This window comes from Macrobrachium rosenbergii, unplaced genomic scaffold (assembly GCF_040412425.1).
Source record: "Macrobrachium rosenbergii isolate ZJJX-2024 unplaced genomic scaffold, ASM4041242v1 282, whole genome shotgun sequence".
Taxonomy (NCBI): domain Eukaryota; kingdom Metazoa; phylum Arthropoda; class Malacostraca; order Decapoda; family Palaemonidae; genus Macrobrachium; species Macrobrachium rosenbergii.
This window is the reverse complement of record NW_027100730.1, coordinates 4,268,343-4,290,946: the sequence shown is the minus strand read 5'-3', so window position 1 is coordinate 4,290,946 and position 22,604 is coordinate 4,268,343. Positions and strand designations below refer to the sequence as shown.

The following is a 22,604-nucleotide window of genomic DNA, read 5'->3' as shown; positions in this document are numbered from 1 at the left end:
GGGGTTAAGCCAGGTTAGAGAAACATAGTAATTACTCCAGGAAAAGACTAGAGTGTCACTCACCGTCAGATATAAAACTGAGCAATGTACAAAAAGGGATTGACCACATACGAAAACACATATAGGCCTAGACCACCCCTCGTGGCATCGGATTACCATGAATTATAATACAAAAAGTGCAGTCGGTAGGACTTGAGGCAAAATAATACTAACTAGGGTTAATCTTGCCATTGTTAAAGTCTAACGTGAGCAGTGAGGTCATTTTAACCAGACAGGTAAGAAATATTAAGCATAAGCTTAAGAAGACTTCAAGTATCATCAGCTGGGGGGAGGAGGAGGAAGAAGAGGCGTATGTCAACAAAAAGCTCGTGGCCTTGTTGCTCCTCATGTTTTCGTATATTTTAGTGCAATTAAAGCTGTTGACTCAATTAAAAATTACTTCAGAGGTACGTAAATGTGCTGTGATAACATTAAATATATTAATAACATGAGTTTTGTGCTGTATGTATTGTCAACGTAGGAGAGAAAACATTTTAAACGGCGCCAGCCAAGTACTCAAGTGAATGAGCCATGATTCTGTTTTCCGTTTGGGACAAATAATGGCTTTGAGATGCAGTTTCCTTTTTCATTTTTAACTTGACTTTAATGTCGTGAACGAAATGTCATTTATAATGATATAATTGCATATTTTATCACATAGGATTATGGGTTATAGGTAGGAATCTCGTTATTATTCCTATAAATTCCTGTAGACAAAGATTTTGAGCAAGGATCCGGACAGCGAGAATGAGATTTAAAGAAAAGTGATTACATCAGTTATAAGGTGTAATTCTACTATTTTATTTATAATTGAATCTTTCGCCATGTATAATTATGTGTTTTAAGATTTATGCTTTTCATTATTCTATCAAAGGAATAAATTTGACGTATGACTCCAAAGTAAAATTATATTACCTAGAATAAGAAAGAGGTCAAGGAAAACAAAACGTAAACAGATAGACGCTTACCCAGCAGATTAAGTTGATGTCGTCATCTCAGTTGTCATAGCAGGCCAAATGTCATTTCATGGTATCCTAAGTGATATAATGTAATATAATATAATATATGGAATTTCAGCACTGTACAAAAGGGAGTAGACTGCATACGGTGTCATAACTAGGCCTAGGCCAACCTTCGTGACACCTGATTGCCCTGAGTTATACCTAAGCATGACCAATGGGCCTTAATTTGGACCATCTGAACAATTATCTTAGACCTAATGTTGCCAATAGTGAAATCTAACGTAAGCATTGAGGTTGTATTAACCTGACAAAAGAACATTTTAAACGTAAGCCTAAGAAAACTTAAAAGTGCGTATATGGTTTCAAGTGTCCAGTTCAAAGGCAAGAGCGTTGTATAGATTAATATTAAGTTTAATTTTGGGTCTTCTTTTTGTCCTTATTATTTAGTAAGCAAATGTCTGTAACTGCTTATGTTGTCGTAAAATTCAATTGAATTAGAGCTAGTGATTCAGTAAAAAGTAACAATGGAATATATGAATATGCTGTGGTGACACTGATCAATAAAATCATGAGTGTTTTGTGGTATTTTCAAAACTAAGATTTCTTTTAACCTTGCCGTTGAAATCAAGTGAAATGGCATTTATAAAGGATAATAGGTTCCTTTTATAGGAATACAGGTTATAAGTAGGAATCCATCTATTGACAGACTGTGTTATATTTATTTTCTTTTTATTTCTTTTATATATATATATATATATATATATATATATATTGCCGTTGAAATCGTAATATATGAAATGGCATTTATAAAGATACAGATGATAGGTTCATTTTATAGGAATACAGGTTATATATATAAATATATTATATAATATTATTATATATATATATATATATATATATATATATATATATATATATATATATATATATATATATATATATATATATATATATGTAAGAACAAAAAACGTACAAAAAAACGAGCAGGTAAAAGAGAACTGCTGCTTTATTTCAGATCCAGGAAGTTTATATAACGGCAGACTGGCGCCATGCCGCGAAAGACAATGAGATTGTGTGTGACCTGAGGTCAATAATAATTAACAATAATACACAGCGAGCAAGTACACTTTACAATATAAAAACAGACAGAATTCCAATATGGATATAATCTTGATGCCTGCGAATGAAGAAATACAAGATACACAATTGACAAGGTGAACAAATACATACATAGTTTAAATGATTGAAATCGTGTGACCTGGCACGTTAGACGTGACCAATTGTATGGCGAAGAAAATGGGACGCCACCATAGAAAACTTGCTCAGCGGAGACTTAGCGAATGACACGTTCGATGGAGACTCCGCTGACGGCTCTGTAGGTGACTTTACAAATACTCCCCCACCCCAAGACATGGGACACGTCTGATCAGTTTGCGTATCTGCTGGGGTGCTGAAGGGTGCAACAGCTGCGTGAGGACAATGGGGGAGCACTCTGTACGTGAGGCTGCCTGACTGCGGGTGAGGGCGGCCTCTTCCTGGGACAGCCGCGCGCCCGCTGCTTGCGGGGGCCCGGTTGTGGCGAAGGGTGGCCAGGCAGGGGGTGCGCTGCGGTGACGTCTGTGTCTTCCTCCAGGAGGGAGGGCTTTATCCGGTCTATGGAAACCCAGTCGTTCCTCCCGGAAAGTGCTAGCAGGAATGCCTTGTTGTTCCGCTCCAGCACGCGGATGGGGCCCCTGTAGGGCCTGGTCAGTGGCGGGTGGACGGCGTCATCCCTGACGAAGACGTGAGTGGTGGATGCCAGCCCTGGCGGTGTGAAAGTGGCCGACCTGTCGGTGTATGTGCGCTTGCAGGGGGCGAACTTGCCGACCACATCGCGGAGCCTCTGCAATGACGGGTTGTGGCGATCTTCTGTCACAAGGTCGCCCGGGACCACGAGGAACTCACCGTAGGTTTTTTCAGCTGCGGACGGGGTGCCATCGGCCCTGGGGGCGGTTCTCAAACCGAGGAGGACCCACGGAAGCTGATATTTCCAATCCTCAGCGGTGCAGCGGGCCATGAGAGACGCCTTCAGGGACCTGTGGAACCGTTCGACCAGGCCATTGGCCGCCGGGTTGTAAGCCGTGGTGGTGTGATGCATTGTCCCCAGCAGCCAAGCCGGGGCGGACCATAACTCGGACAGGAAAGCGGGGCCCCTGTTGGTTGTGATGTGGTCCGGGACGCCGAAGCGGCTGACCCAACTGGAAAGCAGGGCCTCGGCACAAGCGCTGGCGGTGGCTTCTTGCATCGGTGTGGCTTCGAGCCACCTCGTTGAGCGATCTACCACCGTCAGGAGATATCTGGACCCGCCTGATGGGGGAAGGGGCCCGACGACGTCAATATGGATGTGGCCAAAGCACCGCTCTGGCTGCGGGAACTCGCCTATTCCGGACTGTGTGTGACGTCCCACCTTGCTGGTTTGGCACTGCAGGCACTGTTTTGCCCAGGACATGGTATCTTTCTGCACTCCGTGCCAGACGAACTTCTTTGACAGCAGCTTGGCTGTTGTCCTGCCAGAGGGATGTGAGAGGCCATGAATGATGTCGAATACCTGGCGGCGGCGGGAGGCTGGAACCAAGGGGCGGGGCTGGCCAGTACTGATGTCGCAGAGGAGACTTGGGCCCCCGGGGGTGAGGGGCACGTCCCTCCACTTAAGGGACGTGACGGCGGTGCGGTAGGCTGGGGTTTCTGGGTCTACGATCTGTTCCCTGGCGAGGTCTTCGTAGTTTACCCCGAGCTGCACTGCATTCAGCTCAACTCTGGAGAGGGCGTCTGCTACAGGATTTTTCTTACCGGGGAGGTACCTGACGGAGCAGGTGAATTCGGCGATGGCTGAGAGGTGTCGCTGCTGCCTGGAAGACCATGCGTCCCCCTGCTTAGTGAAGGCGTGAACCAACGGCTGGTGGTCCGTGAAGATTGTGAAGGGTGTCCCCTCCAGGAGGAACTTGAAGTGCCGGACTGCACGGTACACTGCGCAGTTCCCTCTCGAAGGTGCTGTAGCGGGCCTCTGCGGGGTTGAACTTCTTGCTGAAGAAGGCGATGGGCTGGGGAACGCTGTTGATGACCTGCTCCAGGACAGCACCACAGGCGACGTTGCTGGCGTCCGTTGTCAGCTGGAGGGAGGTGCTGGGATCCTGGTGTGCCAAGGTGGTTGCCTCGGCAAGGGCAGCCTTCGTCAGGGAGAAGGCCTGCTGCTGGCTGGGTCCCCACGACAGAGACTTTGATTGGCCTTTGAGAACTTCCGTCAGGGGGGCCATGGTGTGCGCGACCCTGGGATGAACCGCCTGTAGTGGTTCACCATCCCGAGGAACTCCTGGACGGCCTTAACGGAGGTGGGGGTGGGGAACCTGGTGACGGCTGCGATCTTGGATGTGAGCAGGCGGACACCTGCCGGGGATATCTCGTGGCCTAGGAAGTCAGCTTTCTGGACGCCGAAGGTGCATTTGTCAAAACGCACGACGAGGCTGTTCTCCTGCAGGCGCTGCAGGACTGCCCGGATGTGTTTCTGGTGCTCACTGTGGGACCTGGAAAATATGAGGATATCATCAACGTAGCAGACGCAGAACTTCAGGTCCCCGAGGATGCTGTCCATGAGCCGCTGGAAGGTCGCCCCAGCATTCCTCAGGCCAAAGGTGGAGAAGACAAACACGTAGGAACCAAACGGCGTGATGATGGCGGGTTTTGGTATATCGTCTGGTGGGACAGGTACCTGAAAATATGATTTTAGAAGGTCTAATTTAGTGAATATTTTGGCTCTGTGAAAGGAGGCCGTGAGGTCCTGCATGTTCGGCAGGGGATAGTGGTCGGGCTCCGTTGCGATGTTGAGATGCCTGTAGTTGCCGCAGGGTCTCCAGGAGCCGTCCAGTTTCTGCACCATGTGGAGGGGGGAGGCCCATGGACTGGAGGCCTTTTTGCAGATTCCCATTCACTCCATTTCTGCGAATGCATTTTTGGCCTCTTGAAGGCGCTGTGGGGGAAGCCTCCAGAACTTCGCAAGTGTAGGGGGCCCCTTAGTTATTATATGATGGTATATGCCATGTTTGGCTGGGGCCCCGGGGACTTGGCGGAGCTCGGGCTTGAACACCTCCGGAAACTCCATCAGCAGTTGTGCATACTGGTGGGGGGCGACGGAGCAGATGGTGGGTGCCTTGGGTCCCGTTGCCGACGGGAGGGACCGGCAGGAGTCGGTGTCGAGGAGGCGCTTCCGCCCGACCTCAACTGCCAGCCCGAGGTGCACCAGGAAGTCAGCACCCTACGTCCACGACGACGAAGTCCCAGGAATAACTCCGGCCAAGGATGGAGATCGACAGGGGCCTGGTGCCGTAGGAGAAAATGGGGGATCCATTGGCGGCTGTCAGGAAGGCAGCCGGATCCGGTTTTTGCTTGAGGTCCTCCTTGGATGCTGGGAAGATCGATCTAATGGCCCCCGTGTCGACCAGCATCATCCTGCCGGAGACGGTGTTGCGGACGTAGAAGCCTAGTGATTCTGGGCCCCTGGGTTTTTCGGCTGCCATGGCAGTCTGTCCTGCTGGCCGCCGCCTCCCCCGTTTTTTGAACGGGCAAATGAACAGGGCAGCAGGCAGTTCCGGGCGTCTTTGCCAAACCGCTTGTGGTAGTGGCACAGGCCCAGGGAACTCCATTTGTAGTGGGGTGGTGGTCGCCTCCTGGTGACGACGTTGACTTCCTGCTCTGCACCTTCTTCCTGCTGGACGGAGCTGACTGGTAGTGTGGGCTCTGTTAACCACTTCGTTGCCTTCACGCAGTCCGTCAGGTGCTGCGCCGTTTGGATGAGGGCGTCGAGGGGCATGGTGTAGGGGTGAGGAATCTGGGTGCGGACCTCCGGGAGGAGCTGGCGAAGGTAGATCTCCCGCAACAGGCTTATTTTCTGCTGCTTTTTGCTGCTGTTGAAGTCTGGGAGTGAGAGCAGGTCCTCGATCATGCCCCATGACTCCACTGCGTTCAGATCATGCCGCGGGTTGACGGCAAGGTCGATGGCGCGGGCGGCCCGCTCGGCGATTGGTAGGGAGCACGTCTTGAGGAGGGCCTTCTTCAGGATGTGGTATGTGAGGGGGTGTGCAGCGGACACTCACGGGACAAGTTTCCTATATACTTCCTCCGGCAGGGCGTTAAGGACTGTGTCAGCCTGTAGCACTTCGTCGGTAAGGTCCGCTACCCTGAACTGGCTCTCAACCCTGTACAGCCACGTTGTTGGGTTCCCCTGTGTGAACGGCGGCAACTTTACAGACAGGGCGGCCCGTGACTGTGTTGCCGGGCCGGGGAGCATGCGGGGCGCGGCATGGGTGTGGAGGAGCGTGAGAGCCTCGGTGCGGGGGCGGGCGCGGGTGAGATGGGAGGAAGGTAGACGTCTGAGTCCGCGAGGTTCGCGGTTAATTGCACGAGGGAGGGTATGTCCGCATCCATGCTCGCTCCTTGCCCTCTTACTGGAGTGGGGTACTCGAGTCAAAACGCACTTGGAAGCGCGCCGTGTGAGTCCGTAAATAACGTTGGTGATTTTTGCCGACGAGAGTCAGCACGCCCAAACGCTGGTTACAGTGCCATCGTTAGTCCACTAAGGGCGTCAGTGAGTTCCTGGAGCCAAGACTGAGTCGCCGTATGGGTCCGCTAATGGCTCCAGGACTACTCCGGGGGTCACCACTGTAAGAGGTGCAAAAAAAACCAGCAGGTAAAAGAGAACTGCTGCTTTATTTCAGATCCAGGCAGTTTATATAGCGGCAGACTGGTGCCGTGCCCCGAAAGACAATGAGATTGTGTGTGACCTGAGGTCGATAATAATTAACAATAATATACAGCGAGCAAGTACACTTTACAATATAAAAACAGACAGAATTCCAATATGGATATAATCTTGATGCCTGCGAATGAAGAAATACAAGATACACAATTGACAAGGTGAACAAATACATACATAGTTTAAATGATTGAAATCGTGTGACCTGGCACGTTAGACGTGACCAATTGTATGGTGAAGAAAATGGGACGCCACCATAGAAAACTTGCCCAGCGGAGACTTAGCGAATGACACGTTCGATGGAGACTCCGCTGACGGCTCTGTAGGTGACTTTACATACACACACACACACACACACACACATATATATATATATATATATATATATATATATATATATATATATATATATATATATATATATATATGTTATGCGGTGCAGTTTTTCTTTGTATTGCGTTGCACCACATATGAATGACTCCGTTTCTGTCTGTTGACTTTCACTTGATAGTAACGCAGGGGACTCGGTAAGTTAGGTTGAAATTGTCTATTAATATTTTCTAGTTTTCAGGAGGGGGTAAGTATTCACCGGGCACGGTTTTTCATAAGTTTTATTACACTAAACTATTTCACACGGCCAGCCACACTGGACTTAGAAATTTCTTGATGTTAAGAGAGGAGCGAGTGACACAATCCTACCCAATTTGGTTTTCAAGTAACTCTGGTTAAACATTGATCAGAATGAACTCTGGACCTATGTTGAATAAAACTCCGCCTCCTTGAGGACGTCTACTTTACTCTTAATGGTTCAATCTTAACTCCCACTTTTGGCAAGGACAAATCAGGTCAATTTTGCTGACCTTTTGATTCCTCTAGCGCCTCCTTTCTTTCCAACATCTTGGAGGTTTGTTTTGGTTACACTTCAATTTACTTGGTATCATGGCTCATCACTTTTAAACTATCAACATCGTCTCTCTCTCTCTCTCTCATAATCCCGATCAGTGAATCTCATACTTATTCACTGCATAACATCACTTCGGTCACCTACCTGCATTGACGACAATGCAAGTAGATAACCAACTCACTGCATAACATATATATATATATATATATATATATATATATATATATATATATATATATATATATATATATATATATATATATATATATATATATATATATATATATATATATATATATATATATATATATATATATATATATATATATATATATATATATATATATATATATTTATATATATATATCTATATATATATATATATATATATATATATATATATATATATATATATATTTATATATATATATATATATATATATATATATATATATATATATATATATATATATATGAAAATAAGAAGGCCCATAAAACACTATTTAAACGTTGAAACCATATGTTTCGGGCACTTGTTTCTGTGTCCCTGTTCACTGGTAGAATACACGCCACCTCCATAACATCGGAGGCCTAAGGCCACACCTTCATGTTTTTGTATATATACCATTGTAACTTTCCACCTGTCCATATTCTACCAGTGAACAGGGGCACAGAAACAAGTGCCCGAAATATATGGTTTCAACGTTTAAACAGTGTTTTATGGGCCTTCTTATTTTCATATTACACTGTAGTATTACAGGAAAAGACATTCATATATATATATATATATATATATATATATATATATATATATATATATATATATATATATATATATATATAAATATATATAATATATATATATATATATATATATATATATATATATATATATATATATATATATATATATATATATATATATATATATATATATATAAAACTCCTGATTATAAGAAGCCTGGACAAGGACTCTGTCAGTGAGTGAGGATGAGATCCAAAGAAAAAGAAAATGGGGTTACATCAGTTACGGTCTTCGGGTAGGCTATGCTTTCACTCATTTGTTTATCACTGAATCTTTTGCCATGTACAATCACTCAAAAAGTTTTGCAACATACTTCAAAACTTTTCGGACAACAGGTTATAATAACGACATCTGGCGCTATTTGGCAACTCAGTTGTAAGTGCATGAAACGACTGAACACTAGTGGTGGGTCCGAGAAATTACCTGCAGTTTCCCTTAAACAGGGCTTTTTCTGATACTGCTTACTGTTGTCATACTTTACTTATTTAAAGGATGTTACTATAATACTTCAGAGGTCTTCGCTGTTCTTATGTTTTAATATTTTCATCTCCAACTGCCATCACTATCGTTGTTTTATCTCCTTCATATGTGTGAACTTTGTAGACATAGGCCTACGACTGTTTTAAGTTGAACTATTAGTCTTATTAATTAACATCAACAAATACGACTTTTTGTAAAGATTTGCTTCCACATTATTATTAATCAAATTTTTTGAATGACTAATCCTATGCATATTGTGAACTAGTGCAACCTAATATAAAATATACTGAACTAGACTAAAAGATTTCACATCTATTTCTGTAATACATAGAATATAATCACACACACACACATACATACATATATATATGTATATATATATGTATATATATATATATATATATATATATATATATATATATATATATATATATATATATAGATAGATATATATATATATATATATATATATATATATATATATATATATATATATATATATATATATATATATATATATATATATATATATATAATGCCGTTATCGTGTGTAATTTCTCATTTCTTTCATTGCTACTTAGGCCTATCATTTTGATGCCTCTTATGAAGTTAACTGAATATATATATAACACCTATTTTTGTATTTCTTATTATCTAAGTTTCTAAAGAATTAAAATTAGAAAGACGTTCAACATTAATTTAGTTAATGCTAAATGCCAGCAGTGAAGAAGACTACCATGCTCATCAGTGGAGAATGTCTCTTCATCGCAAAAGATGACTCTTACAGAAATCATCGGCAACTGGATTATATTATAACGCAAACCCTACTAGCCTCTATTCTTTGTGTTTCGCTGATATGAAGTGTATTTTGGCAGAAGTATGATGAAATAATATTTTAGTCCCATGTAGCCTGTTACGGATGGTTTGAGCCACAACTTGAAGGGAGAGCGTAATGTTCTCTCTTTCTAGCAACACCGGTTGTCAGGGAAGTTAGGCGGAGCTCCTTCAGGGATCATCCGATGATGATCTTTAACAGTAGTGCAACAATGCGGTCGTCCTCCACTTTTTACAATGAATTTATCATATTTCCTCGTTCTCTCTGTTGTTTTATCCCTCTATACATGGTTGTTTTATTTACACTAAGCTGCCGAGCAATATCTACAATAGAGACACTAGTCTTATGCAAGCTAACGATTGTGGTGCAGCTGAGCCTGTTGCCCATCTTATCGGTGCAAGTGACGAACGAGACAGTTTAGTTTAACTTTCCTGCCCGAATGTGGAGTCACACGATAACATACGACGTTATGAGATTTTTTCTTTTTTGTTTTTGACAACAACAGTGGTTGAATTCTTTCTTTCTTTATTTATATATAATTACATTGATGATTATTCAACATTATTTTATTAGTCAATAAGCTTTTATCTGGATTCGAAATATAGTTTCTTCTTTGACTCTTTTGCCCAATCATCTGAAGTGAAATTTTTCAAAATGTTTCGTCATTTTTCGTAATATGAATTTTTCACTCACCATTCTTTTTTATATTGTTAACCGTATGATTAATAACCAAAGTCGAATAAGAAAATTACATTTCCTCGTAAATATCATAAGAACAAATTACTGTTAGGTGAACGAAAACTTCTGGAACATGTTGCAAAACATTTTTGAGTGACTGTACTGTGGTGAAACTTTAAAGTTTTAGGCCCACATTCGGTACGATTTCATTCAACCTTAAGCCCTCCTGCCCTAGCTTTGAATGAGACCAAGTTACAGTGCTGAGGAGTTTACTAACTTACTTAAATGTACCATGAAGTCAAGAAACATTATATTCTTTCCAACAATGTGCAGTTGAGAAACAATCAACTATATTTCCTGCACCAATTCTTTTTGGGTGATGCCACACGGGTTCACAAATACGCATTTAAAAAGTTTAACACATATAATTAATATTTAAAGGACACAAATAATCATCCAAGTTACATTAAGAAGCAAGAAAACATTAACATATTACTGCAAAAATTGACAAAACGTTACGTTACTTCGATAGAGGAAAACATAAATAGCCAAAAAAAAGGGGGATTTCAGAATATTCTTATGAAGGAATTACTGCAATGACGACGACAGTTCACGCGGTGATGGGGCTAGATTTTACGAGAATTTCTTCTACAACTTGCCTTTCTGGAGTTTGCTGCGAAACAGGCAGAGCTTCATGTTCTCACCCTGGAAGAAAACTCGGGAGGAGTATATTGGATAGCACAGCTGTCATATCTACAAAACTACAGGGTTACGTAACAAACCATCAACTAAAACACAAACATTAAGTTGTTTAATCGTAACCCAACATACAAAAAAAAAGGGTTTCGTCCAGAAGGCAAGCTTAAACTACTGGCATGTGCCCTTACAACAAGAAAATAACATATACATTCTCCACAGGAAGAAGTTTGACAACACTGCAATCAGACGTCATTTAATTTTATAGAGATGGATAAAATTTGCGAAAAAGGTGTTTTACTACTTTAAATATCAATGTACTAATTTATACAAACTCATTGCTATAGTTAATATAATAAAAAGCTTCTTCTGTGGAGCAAAACAATCACATCAACGTATTTTTTCATAGAAACTGGGAAATACATCAAAATAAGTATTCAAGAAAACTAGGAAATTTTATTCAAGGGGAATAAATGGCAATTTTTGACATTCTCCCCCAAGAAGAATCATAATTAGAAGTAATCATAACTGCACCCAGGAGCGAATTCAACTGAATAACGCTATGCAGCTGTGACCATCTTAACACATCAAAAATTTAAATCAAATATACATTTTAGAGTACATCCATAGAAATTAAATCCTTTCTCTGATCACAGCGGATTGCTGCTGCACGCCGAGGTCTAGTACCACTCAGAGGCACACTATCTGGCTCCTGAGTTACGACACTATCAAATTCCTCTCGGGTAATTCCAGAAGTACGAGCTTTGTGATTGATCTCATGTATAGTTTATTATTCACTCTCACTTCTACAGACCTAATCACACCATCAGACGATGGAAACAGCTGGGTAACCTTACCCAATGAGAGGAGGGATCTATAGCCTTTCCCAGATGATCTTCTAAGTCTACCATCACTATGTCCCCAACTTTCACATTTGCAGAGAGATAATCACTAGAATTAAAATGTCTTTCTCTCAAGGACACTAAATAGTCTCTTTTCCAAGAGTTCTCAAATTTTCTAAGCACTGATGATAATCTAAAATATTGTTCTCTAAGATCACTTGAACTCATGAAATCTGGGTCATCAGTTGCTGAATTGTTAAGAGGAGGGGAAATACAAACATTTCAGCCCATAAAGTAACATGGAGGGAGTCAAAGCCTCACAATCTCGATCAGAGGAGAGATAAGTCAGTGGTCGAGAATTTATCACAGCTTGAAACTCAACAAGTAGAGTTCTCAACTCTTCAAAGGATACACGTTTGTGATATAAGGCTTTGGACAAACATCCCTTTAGAACACCAATAAGGCGTTCATAAAAGCCTCCAGACCAGGGGCTCCCGGTGTAATGAATTTCCAATTAACACAATTTCCTTCAAGGTATGACTTTACCTCTGGTTCATCCACAATTTCCTTCAGGAAATTATTAAATCAACAAAATTCCTACCATTGTCAGATATAATCAGACTCGGCAGAGAATGATATGCTACAAAGCGTCGAAAAGCCAGTAGGAAATCGGAAGCAGTCATGGAATGAGTCAATTCAAATGAACTGCCCTGCTCGTAGTACAGGTAAATAGACATATAAAGACCTTCTCCTCCAAGCCAGTCTCATGATCAAAAACATTAATAGCACCAGTATAATCAACTCCTACTGATTGGAAAGATCTATCATATCTCACTCTTTCTGTGGGTAATGGTGGAGGAGGAGGCAAACACAACTGTTTCTTGGTTAACTTCTGACACAAAACACACTTTGACAGAATCGATTTGATAACTTGTCGTGCTTTCGGTACCCAAAAGTTTCCCTCAACAATACCAGTACAGAATTGACACCACAATGGTGATGATGTCTATGCAAATGTTCAACTATCAACACTGTTAAATAACTTCTGGAAGGCAATAACATTGGGCACTGAGTATCATAAGACATGGAAGCGTTTTTCATGCGACCCTGAGACCTAATTAGATTTTCCTCATCAACGAATAAGTTCAACTGATTACAGAAATTCTTAATATCCATGGACACTCCATGTGAATTCTTATCACAGAGGTACATTCTGGTAGTAGAAAATGTTGCTTCTGTTCAAGGAGGACAAGTGCTTTCATTTCGTTAACAACAAACTTAGAACCTTTACTGCATTTATTAAGAAAAGCAATATTGACCTCATGATACGTTTAAGCTTACTTAAATTACTGTAACGTGGGATGTCAATTAATGGGGTTGGAGGGTTAACAAACTTAGGTTCTGAAAGAATTTCATTAACATGCACAGTTTCTGTAGCTAAAGATTGGGGATAATCACCAGTTAAAAGCCATTTAGGGCCATTCCACCATAAGGAATTTTGGCTTGCTAAATCTGTACTAGTACTACCTCTGGATAGAATATCAGCTGGATTATCCTTAGAGGGGGTATACCGTAGAGGAAACTTGAATTCATTAATTTCAGTGACTCTGTTTCGTACATAGGGAATTTTACTATTATTGTTCTTCACCCAACAAATAGAAACCATGGAGTCACTCCAGAGAGTGCAAGAACTCAATCTCAAATCATTATTCTGCATTAATCTTCCAGCAAGTTTCGCACCCAAGGACAAGGCTGTAAATTCCAAACGCGGAATAGTCTGTTTAGGGTTTGGTGCAACTTTACACTTACTGACCAGTAAATTGCTTACACTTCTCTTGAAATCAATCACATAGGCAGCAGCTCCATATGCCTTGTTAGAGGCATCACAAAATACATGTAAGTGGGAAACATTCAGGATGTACAACAAACCTAGGAAACTTTAAACTTTCTACATTTCTAATACACTTGCAAATTTCATCAAACCTTGAACATAATGATTCTGGCAAAGGGTCATCCCACCCGTAGTTACTCCACAAACATTTAAGAAAATATTTACCTCTCACCTGTATTGGTGACAATAATCCTAGAGGATCAAACATTCGAGCTATTACTGATAAAACCTTTCGCTTGGTTAAAGGTCCTCTATACTCACAATTTACTTCCTTCAGTGACATCTCATCTTGTGTTAGATACCACTCTAAACCCAAAACGTTCACTCTTTCTTTGATAACATCTATGGTTCTGTTAAACTCTGAATCATTACTGACCCATTCTTGTGGAGGCATATTAGCATCTTCAAGAATCTCATTTATTACTGGATACTCATCCATCAAGACTGACACATCCTTGTAAGTTTTACTAAAATTATCTACATAGAAATTCTTCATCAGAGATGATGCAAGGGGATTATCATGTAAAGATAAATGATGCAAAAAGGGTTTGCTGCAAGAGAAAGGGGGAGCATGTAGCTCCAAAACAAACTACACAAAACCGGTAAGTTACAGTAGACTTCAAATCGGAGGATCAGTTATCCATAGAAATCTGCAATAATCACGACAGTCAGGTGAAATGCCTATCCTTAAAAAGGCTTTACTGATATCTGAAATCACAGCTACTGGGTTTGTACGGAAACTCAACAGGGAATCAAAAGTTTAGTAGTTAATGAGGGACCAGTTAATAAACAATCATTTAAGGAAAGTTCTCCTTTAGCCTTGGAAGAAGCATTAAAAACTATTCGAATGGGAGTTGTTTCTGAATCCTTCAATACAGCATGGTGGGGTAAATAATGCCCTATAATAGGGGAGTCTGAGGGAATTAATTCTATAAACCCAGACTGAACGTAATCTTTTTGATAATCTTATCATAATGAGCATACAAGGAGGGGTCAGATTCGAATCTATGTAGCGAGGAATTTAATTGACCAATGGCTATTCTATAGTTAACAGGCGGTCTACTTTCATCTTTAAATGGCAAGGACACTTCATACTTATTGTCAACCCTTTTTACTTTATCCTTAAAACACTTAACTGATTCTCTTTCTTCAGGACTAATTTCAGATTGACGGATACCAACACTTTCTAAATCCCATAATTTTCTAACTTCACAACAAGAATTAATAGGATTTCTCTACTTCTATTCTTGAACAACATACATTTGATGTAGTAATCTCATTAGATTCTACGTTGTCATAAGACCAACTAGGAAGAGGTCCAAAAATTAGTGCACCACCAGAACTATTCAATATCTGTATTCCAGAGCAAATTTGACTGTTGTGAATGAATTTTCCATAGTAATCAGCTCCAATGATCAATTCTATACCATTCACTTCATCTGAATTTAAATCATTATCTGCTAATTTTATGCCTTTACTCGTCAAGAACGCAGCTGACTTACTTAAACCTGGAGAATAAATTCTGGAATTAACTCTATCGAATGCAATGGCATTAATGACAGTACGAATCTTACCTAGTCTCACCACAACTCTTACTATATTACAATTAACTTCCATGGTATCACTGCCAAATGGTTTTACCTTTAAGGCTACTGTTGCTATGGACGGTAGACTGCTTATGAACTAATTCCGTTGCAATAAACGTTCTTTGTGCACCAGAATCAAAGAGTGCTCTCCCAAAGGAGCGATGTCCATTCCCTGACACAATTATATTAGCAGTAGGAAGAGCAGTCGAAACAGAAATCTTATTAGTCTGAGAATGATCAGTACCCAAAGAAGCAGTCATAACTACTGGGAATCACCTTTACTTACAGTACCTTTAGAATCATTATGAGATTTCCCAGAATTAACATTTGACTTACTAACATTAGTACTATTTACACTCAACTTTGGTGGAGCAGGATTAACAAGGTTTTCTGTTTTCTTACAAATCATCGGGTAATGAGGCCCATCACATATATTACATTTCGGTTTGTTTCTACATTCAGAGAATAAATGACCTCCTTTGAGGCAAGCAAAGCACAATCTTAAATATTTAACTCTGTCCCTTCTACTATCAATGGTTTTGAAAGTCTTACAATCGCGAGAGGCATGGTTCGATGAGCAAAACACACAATTATGGTAAGATCTACTATTACTAGGCTTACTGTTACTTTGTTGTGCTCTCTGCACGTTTTGCACATTTGAGGAATCACTTTAGAATAGTTACCCTGATCACGTTTTCTTATTAGAATTCTCACCTTCGTAACAAAAATTCCATTAATTCACAAACATATTTCAAACCTGAGGAAATTTGCTTTAAATCAAGAGACATACTATTATGTTTATTAGCTATAGCCTTACGTGTTTCAGGTGATAATTTCTCGCATATTATACTAGAGAAAATGGGGTTCATGGCCTCTACATCTAAATTCAATGTGTTCATTTGTAAGATAATCTTCTCATATTCCAATTTGAACGTGTTCAAATCCTCTATTGTATGACTGGGAGGGACTAAATGCGTTAACTTGGACATAAGTCTACGTTTCAATTTGTCCTTATTATCATACTTCTCCTTAAGGGTCTGAATAGCTACGGAATAATTGGCATTAGTGACAGGCAAACCTTCTATGGCTTTAAAGGCGTTATCCTTTAAACTAGCTCTGAGGGTAGAAAACTTAATCACATTGGAAATATCCATACGATCGTGAACTAAACTGTTAAATATATCCCAAAATGCAAGCCATTGTTCTTCCCCACCGCTAAATTCAGGTATCTTAATTGCTGGGAGTTTAGGGGGAGGGAGAGGGTTAATGGGAGCCGAAGGAGGAGGCAAAGCGGGCTGTTGATTTATATCTCCCGTGTCAATCTCGCTCATAGTTTTCTGTGCAGTAGCAATAGCTTTCCTTACACATCTAGTTATTGCTCTATAACTTCTACATAAACTATCATATTCACTATCCTGAGAAATAATCGTCACATTCTGTGACCAACTATCTTCAAAACGTCGTAGACCCCTCAATAAGACAACGTTCATACATTACAAGGGTCGATTTTGGTGTATCAGTATCACCAATGCAGTTATCTGTCTCATCAAGCAAATCTTGTAAGGAAATAATTTCCCTTTCAATAACTACCCTAATCTTGGAATCCATTATCTTGTTAATGGATCAATAACAAACTTGCTCAAATATCAAAATGTATGGCAAATTATCTAAACCTGATTGAAAATATAACTAATCTTATTCATAGGTCGAATAACATTCACTGAATGATAGATAATTTGACCACGTGCTCTTCATCACTTCACAAAATACATCTGGTCACGAAAACCTAAGTTCAAAATAGCTACGAAATTCAACAAGAATTTCTTCACAGAGTGATCACTAAATACGAACAATAATGTTCCATAAACAATAGATTACTTGGCAAAACACTCCAAGTAATTCAATACCTTACCCTGCTCACCAAATAACTTTGGACACGTGCCAGCTACACTAAAATGACTTTATAGCCATCCATCACCAACGTGAACTTTATCGTAAATTATCTTTAACATCCAAAAATTCCTTTGTGAATCGTTATGGCATCCGGTTCGTTCGAAGGACCAAAGCAAATTACTACTATAACTAGCAAAGAATGTGGTGAAACTTTAAAGTTTTAGGCCCACATTCGGTACGATTTCATTCAACCTTAAGCCCTCCTGCCCTAGCTTTGAATGAGACCAAGTTACAGTGCTGAGGAGTTTACTAACTTACTTAAATGTACCATGAAGTCAAGAAACATTATATTCTTTCCAACAATGTGCAGTTGAGAAACAATCAACTATATTTCCTGCACCAATTCTTTTTGGGTGATGCCACACGGGTTCACAAATACGCATTTAAAAAGTTTAACACATATAATTAATATTTAAAGGACACAACAATCATCCAAGTTACATTAAGAAGCAAGAAAAACATTAACATATTACTGCAAAAATTGACAAAACGTTACGTTACTTCGATAGAGGAAAACATAAATAGCCAAAAAAAAGGGGGATTTCAGAATATTCTTATGAAGGAATTACTGCAATGACGACGACAGTTCACGCGGTGATGGGGCTAGATTTTACGAGAATTTCTTCTACAACTTGCCTTTCTGGAGTTTGCTGCGAAACAGGCAGAGCTTCATGTTCTCACCCTGGAAGAAAACTCGGGAGGAGTATATTGGATAGCACAGCTGTCATATCTACAAAACTACAGGGTTACGTAACAAACCATCAACTAAAACACAAACATTAAGTTGTTTAATCGTAACCCAACATACAAAAAAAAAAAGGTTTCGTCCAGAAGGCAAGCTTAAACTACTGGCATGTGCCCTTACAACAAGAAAATAACATATACATTCTCCACAGGAAGAAGTTTGACAACACTGCAATCAGACGTCATTTAATTTTATAGAGATGGATAAAATTTGCGAAAAAGGTGTTTTACTACTTTAAATATCAATGTACTAATTTATACAAACTCATTGCTATAGTTAATATAATAAAAGCTTCTTCTGTGGAGCAAAACAATCACATCAACGTATTTTTTCATAGAAACTGGGAAATACATCAAAATAAGTATTCAAGAAAACTAGGAAATTTTATTCAAGGGAATAAATGGCAATTTTTGACATGTACATTCACATTATATTTTAAGCTTTCAGTTTTTTTTTATTATTATTATTTTACCTAAGGATGAAAATGTACGTATATGCCCCAAACTAAATCTCATCGAGAATAAAAAAAGCTAAAGAATTATAAAAGCGAAAAAATAGTCACTTACCAGATTCACATAATGTCGTTAGCTGAATTACTACGGTTTTTTCTTCTTCTTCTTCTTCGTTTTACTCTGTTGTGGGCATCTCGAATAAAGCGTTATTTCCTGAGATGCAATTGGCTGTATCCTCCTATAGGAATAGAGGCTATAGGCAGGAACCTTATTATCGTTCCTATGAACTCTTGTTCTTAGAATACCAAAAAGGAAAACGAGCAGGTAGATGAGATTTAAAGAAAATGGCCTTTCATGTGTTACCATGGTGGGATATACTTTAACTGTATTGTATTTTATCCCTTAAATATCAAGTTTAATAGACCGCAGTGAACATATTACAGGTGTGCTGAATTAGGAAATAGGCCTAAAGGTTTATTGAAGGAAAGCACAAGAAAATTTTCAAAAAAATGCACAGCAATTCAATTAACACTGACTAAGCCTAAGGAATATTTGGAAGAGAAAAATGCAGAGATGGTGGAATATTAGACTTTATAATGACGAGAGGTTCCCATTATAGGATTTTAAAAAAGGCATTAAGCCCTGCGTACCTCTCGTTATTATTATTATTATTATTATTATTTGGAAGCTTGAATTTCCAGTCAATGGTCCCTTTTGTGGGCTTGTTCCATATGAATAGAGTTTATCTTCTGAATATTATTATTATTATTTTTTTTTTATTATTATTATTATTTATTCTATACAGTTAGTTCTATACAATTGTTGCCGCGACGCGTTTCGACAGACTCTTCTGTCATTCTCCAGCAGGAGATAGTAGAGGACTGGCAGATTGCATAGGTCCTTCTAAATTTATACACGGCTTCAGCGGGGGGTCATGGATGCCGAATTCTGATTGGTTGCAGTCAGCGAACTTCAAGCCAAATTTCTTTTTTTTTGAAGCTCGATCCTGACAGATCTTCGCAACCTGGGAATGTCATTCATTCCAGCGTTCCCATTGGCCTGCCGTTGCGTGATGTCATGCCGGCTGACATCATCGGTAGTTTGGCTGCTATTGGGCTCACGGATGAATGATGTCATTATCTACTCTTTCTGTCGTAGTCGGGGATTGTCTCGAAGGGCGCCTCGCTCATCAGGGGCATCTCCATTCTCAGGGTTGTCGTTTTCAGGTATTCGTTGGATTTGGTGGGTGTTCTGCATTATTCTTCTTAAATTCGTGGGTAGGAGCGATGCCTCCTGCGTCGTATTCATTGTTGGTTTTCTCGGCAATGAGGAGCGCCTAGCAGGCGCAGACGTCGAGGGTCGGCGGCTCTCCTGATTATACTTATATTTTGTACTGTATAATACTGTCGCAGGAGATGGAAATATTGTGAGTGGCACGGGCGTGGTTCATGATGGCACCCTCCTGGGTGTGGCAGGAGATCCTTTTGACAGACGCATCGTGGTCATTCCAATATAAGCGCCGGGCATCCTCGAACAGGACATACAAATTGGTAGACCACGTTCTTCTGCTTGAGGGTTCTCTTGCTGGCGGAGAGGGGTTATTTTTCATCACCAGATCACGGGTGCGGCGGTTCTTATAATAAATTATAAGATTTATTCTTTACTGTCTTCGGTCGGGGTGATGTTTTCCATGACGATTTTCTTCATGGAGTTCTCGTCCTCACGGTACTGGGAATCGTGAGGACGAGAACTCCATGCAAAATACATTAAATATACACAAAAATCAACCACACACTGAAAACATCGAATAACAAACACACTTACACCAAATTAAGACAGACTATACAATTACACTTTAAAGAGAGGGCCCTGAAAGTAATAGAATGTCGAAAAGTCAGAATAACCTAACTTATTACACACTAAATATTTATCAAAAAATAAATTGCTTCCTTAAGTGAGCTCCAAATTCCTAAGGTGGTAGTGGCTAACTTATTCAAAACAAATTAATTTACGTTAAAATTAACACATACTGACACCTCACCTAACAAAAAAAAAATTTTCCACAAGAAAATTTTTCCACAAAGCATTGAACTTAACTCAAAATTCCAAGAAATATATAAAAATGCTAACATAGCAATTCAATCTATATGAAATAAAACAGGGACAATAAGAAAAATTAAAGTCTAATGACAAAACTCAAAAAGTGATTAAAAATACTATATCACATTGCCAGCAAAAATAGATTAGAGATAGTGGCAAAAAATTTTGTACCACTTTCAATACAGTCAATAGATATCAAATCTTAACCTTAATACTAAGACTCAAAGCTAATACAAGTAAATAATTTATAGTGACCACGCCAAAAATAACATCAGTATCAACATACAAAGAAATATGGTAATATCCCCATGAACTCACAAGTGGAGTGGTGGGCAAAGGTTAGCAGAGCAGCAATGTTAACAAGACTAACCTATTATTAGACTAAACCTAGATAACCGACAACAAAAATATAAATCGACCACAATGGGGCTAGTGTTACCTCAACCAAGGTCACCACTCATACACCAGCCCGTAGCGCCTAAAAAATGGCCGTGCTGTGCCTCAGACCCGTGAGCCCATGACCTGGCTAAATTATTCTGAAAACACAAATATCAGTCAAACAAAAATAAGGACCAAAACTTTAATAGATTAACCTTAACTTAGTCTAGGTCACCACTCATACACCAGCCTGTAGCGCCTAAAAAAACGGCTTTGCTGTGCTACAGACCCGTGAGCCCGTGACCTATCTAAGCTATGTAAAGAAAGAATTAATGTGGACCATTGGCATAAACAAAGAACAGGGACATAACAGTATATGATTAATGATTTATAAAAAGTAACCATCAATCACCAAAATAAAAAAAAATGTAACACACTGTCCACATATCAGTGATTTACTACGCACTCAATATTGTGGCCCTTCACAACACTTTCCAATAATGCCTCTTTTCACTCCAGAGAGCGTCCTTACTCAACACTACTTGTTTCTGCGACTCATTGAGTTTCAAAGAGCGTCTTTTCACTACACTTCACTCAGTTTTAGTGCCTCTACACTTCAGAGAGCGTCCTCACACTAAACGGGTTTGGGCCTTAAATACACACATCATTAATGGACATACACAAGACAATGGTAGCACCTTAAAATTAACCTGGACATACACAAGACAATGGTAACACCTTAAAATTAACCTGGACATACACAAGACAATGGTAACACCTTAAAATTAACCTCCACCAACAACACATACTAAAGTAAACAGAAATCAAAAGTACCCTTAACCACTCTTAATCAAAGACGACACTGAAGAAAAACCTGCAAATCACGACATTTAACATCTTAATCTTAAATACTTAATCCTAAATTATTTCATAAACAAAACAAACACCTGACACAACATTATTACAACACACCTGGAAACCTGTACATTCAATAAATTTATAGGATTAATCAAATCAATTAATATAAATATATACAAAACAACTTTACAAATAATAATTAACAAAGAACAAAAAGGTTTTTCTCAAATCAACCTATCGATCAGTCACTGATGCATGACAGCGCATCAGCGACAACATTACTTTTGCCTGGAATGTGTGAAAAGCTAAAAATTCCATTCCTGGAGCAGGAGACTCCAACGCATCAGCCGTTGATTTTTATTCCTAAACCTGTTCAAGAAAATCAACGGATTATGATCCGTTAATATTTTAATCGGAGTCCCTGTAGAGGATAAATACACCTGAAAATGATTAACAGCTAAAATTAATCCCAAAGTCTCCGTCTCTACAGTCGAGTATTTCCGTTGTGCCGGGGATAACTTTTTGGAGAAATACGCAACAGGATGAGATACTCCATGAGCATCTTCCTGCAACAAAACTGCTCCAACCCCAACATCACTCGCATCAGTAGCA

The 22,604-nt window shown here is 39.8% G+C and overlaps 1 protein-coding gene across 1 annotated transcript in view; it reads left to right on the top strand.

Moving 5' to 3' along the window:
* Positions 1 to 330: 330 nt before the first annotated feature.
* Positions 331 to 22,604, top strand: part of LOC136838269 (zinc finger MYM-type protein 1-like) — a 37,610-nt gene continuing 15,336 nt past the window's right edge. The window contains exon 1 of the mRNA XM_067103132.1: positions 331 to 446. Coding sequence (XP_066959233.1) covers positions 387 to 446 — 60 coding nt within the window. The 5' untranslated portion in view covers positions 331 to 386. The remainder of the gene's footprint in view (positions 447 to 22,604) is intronic.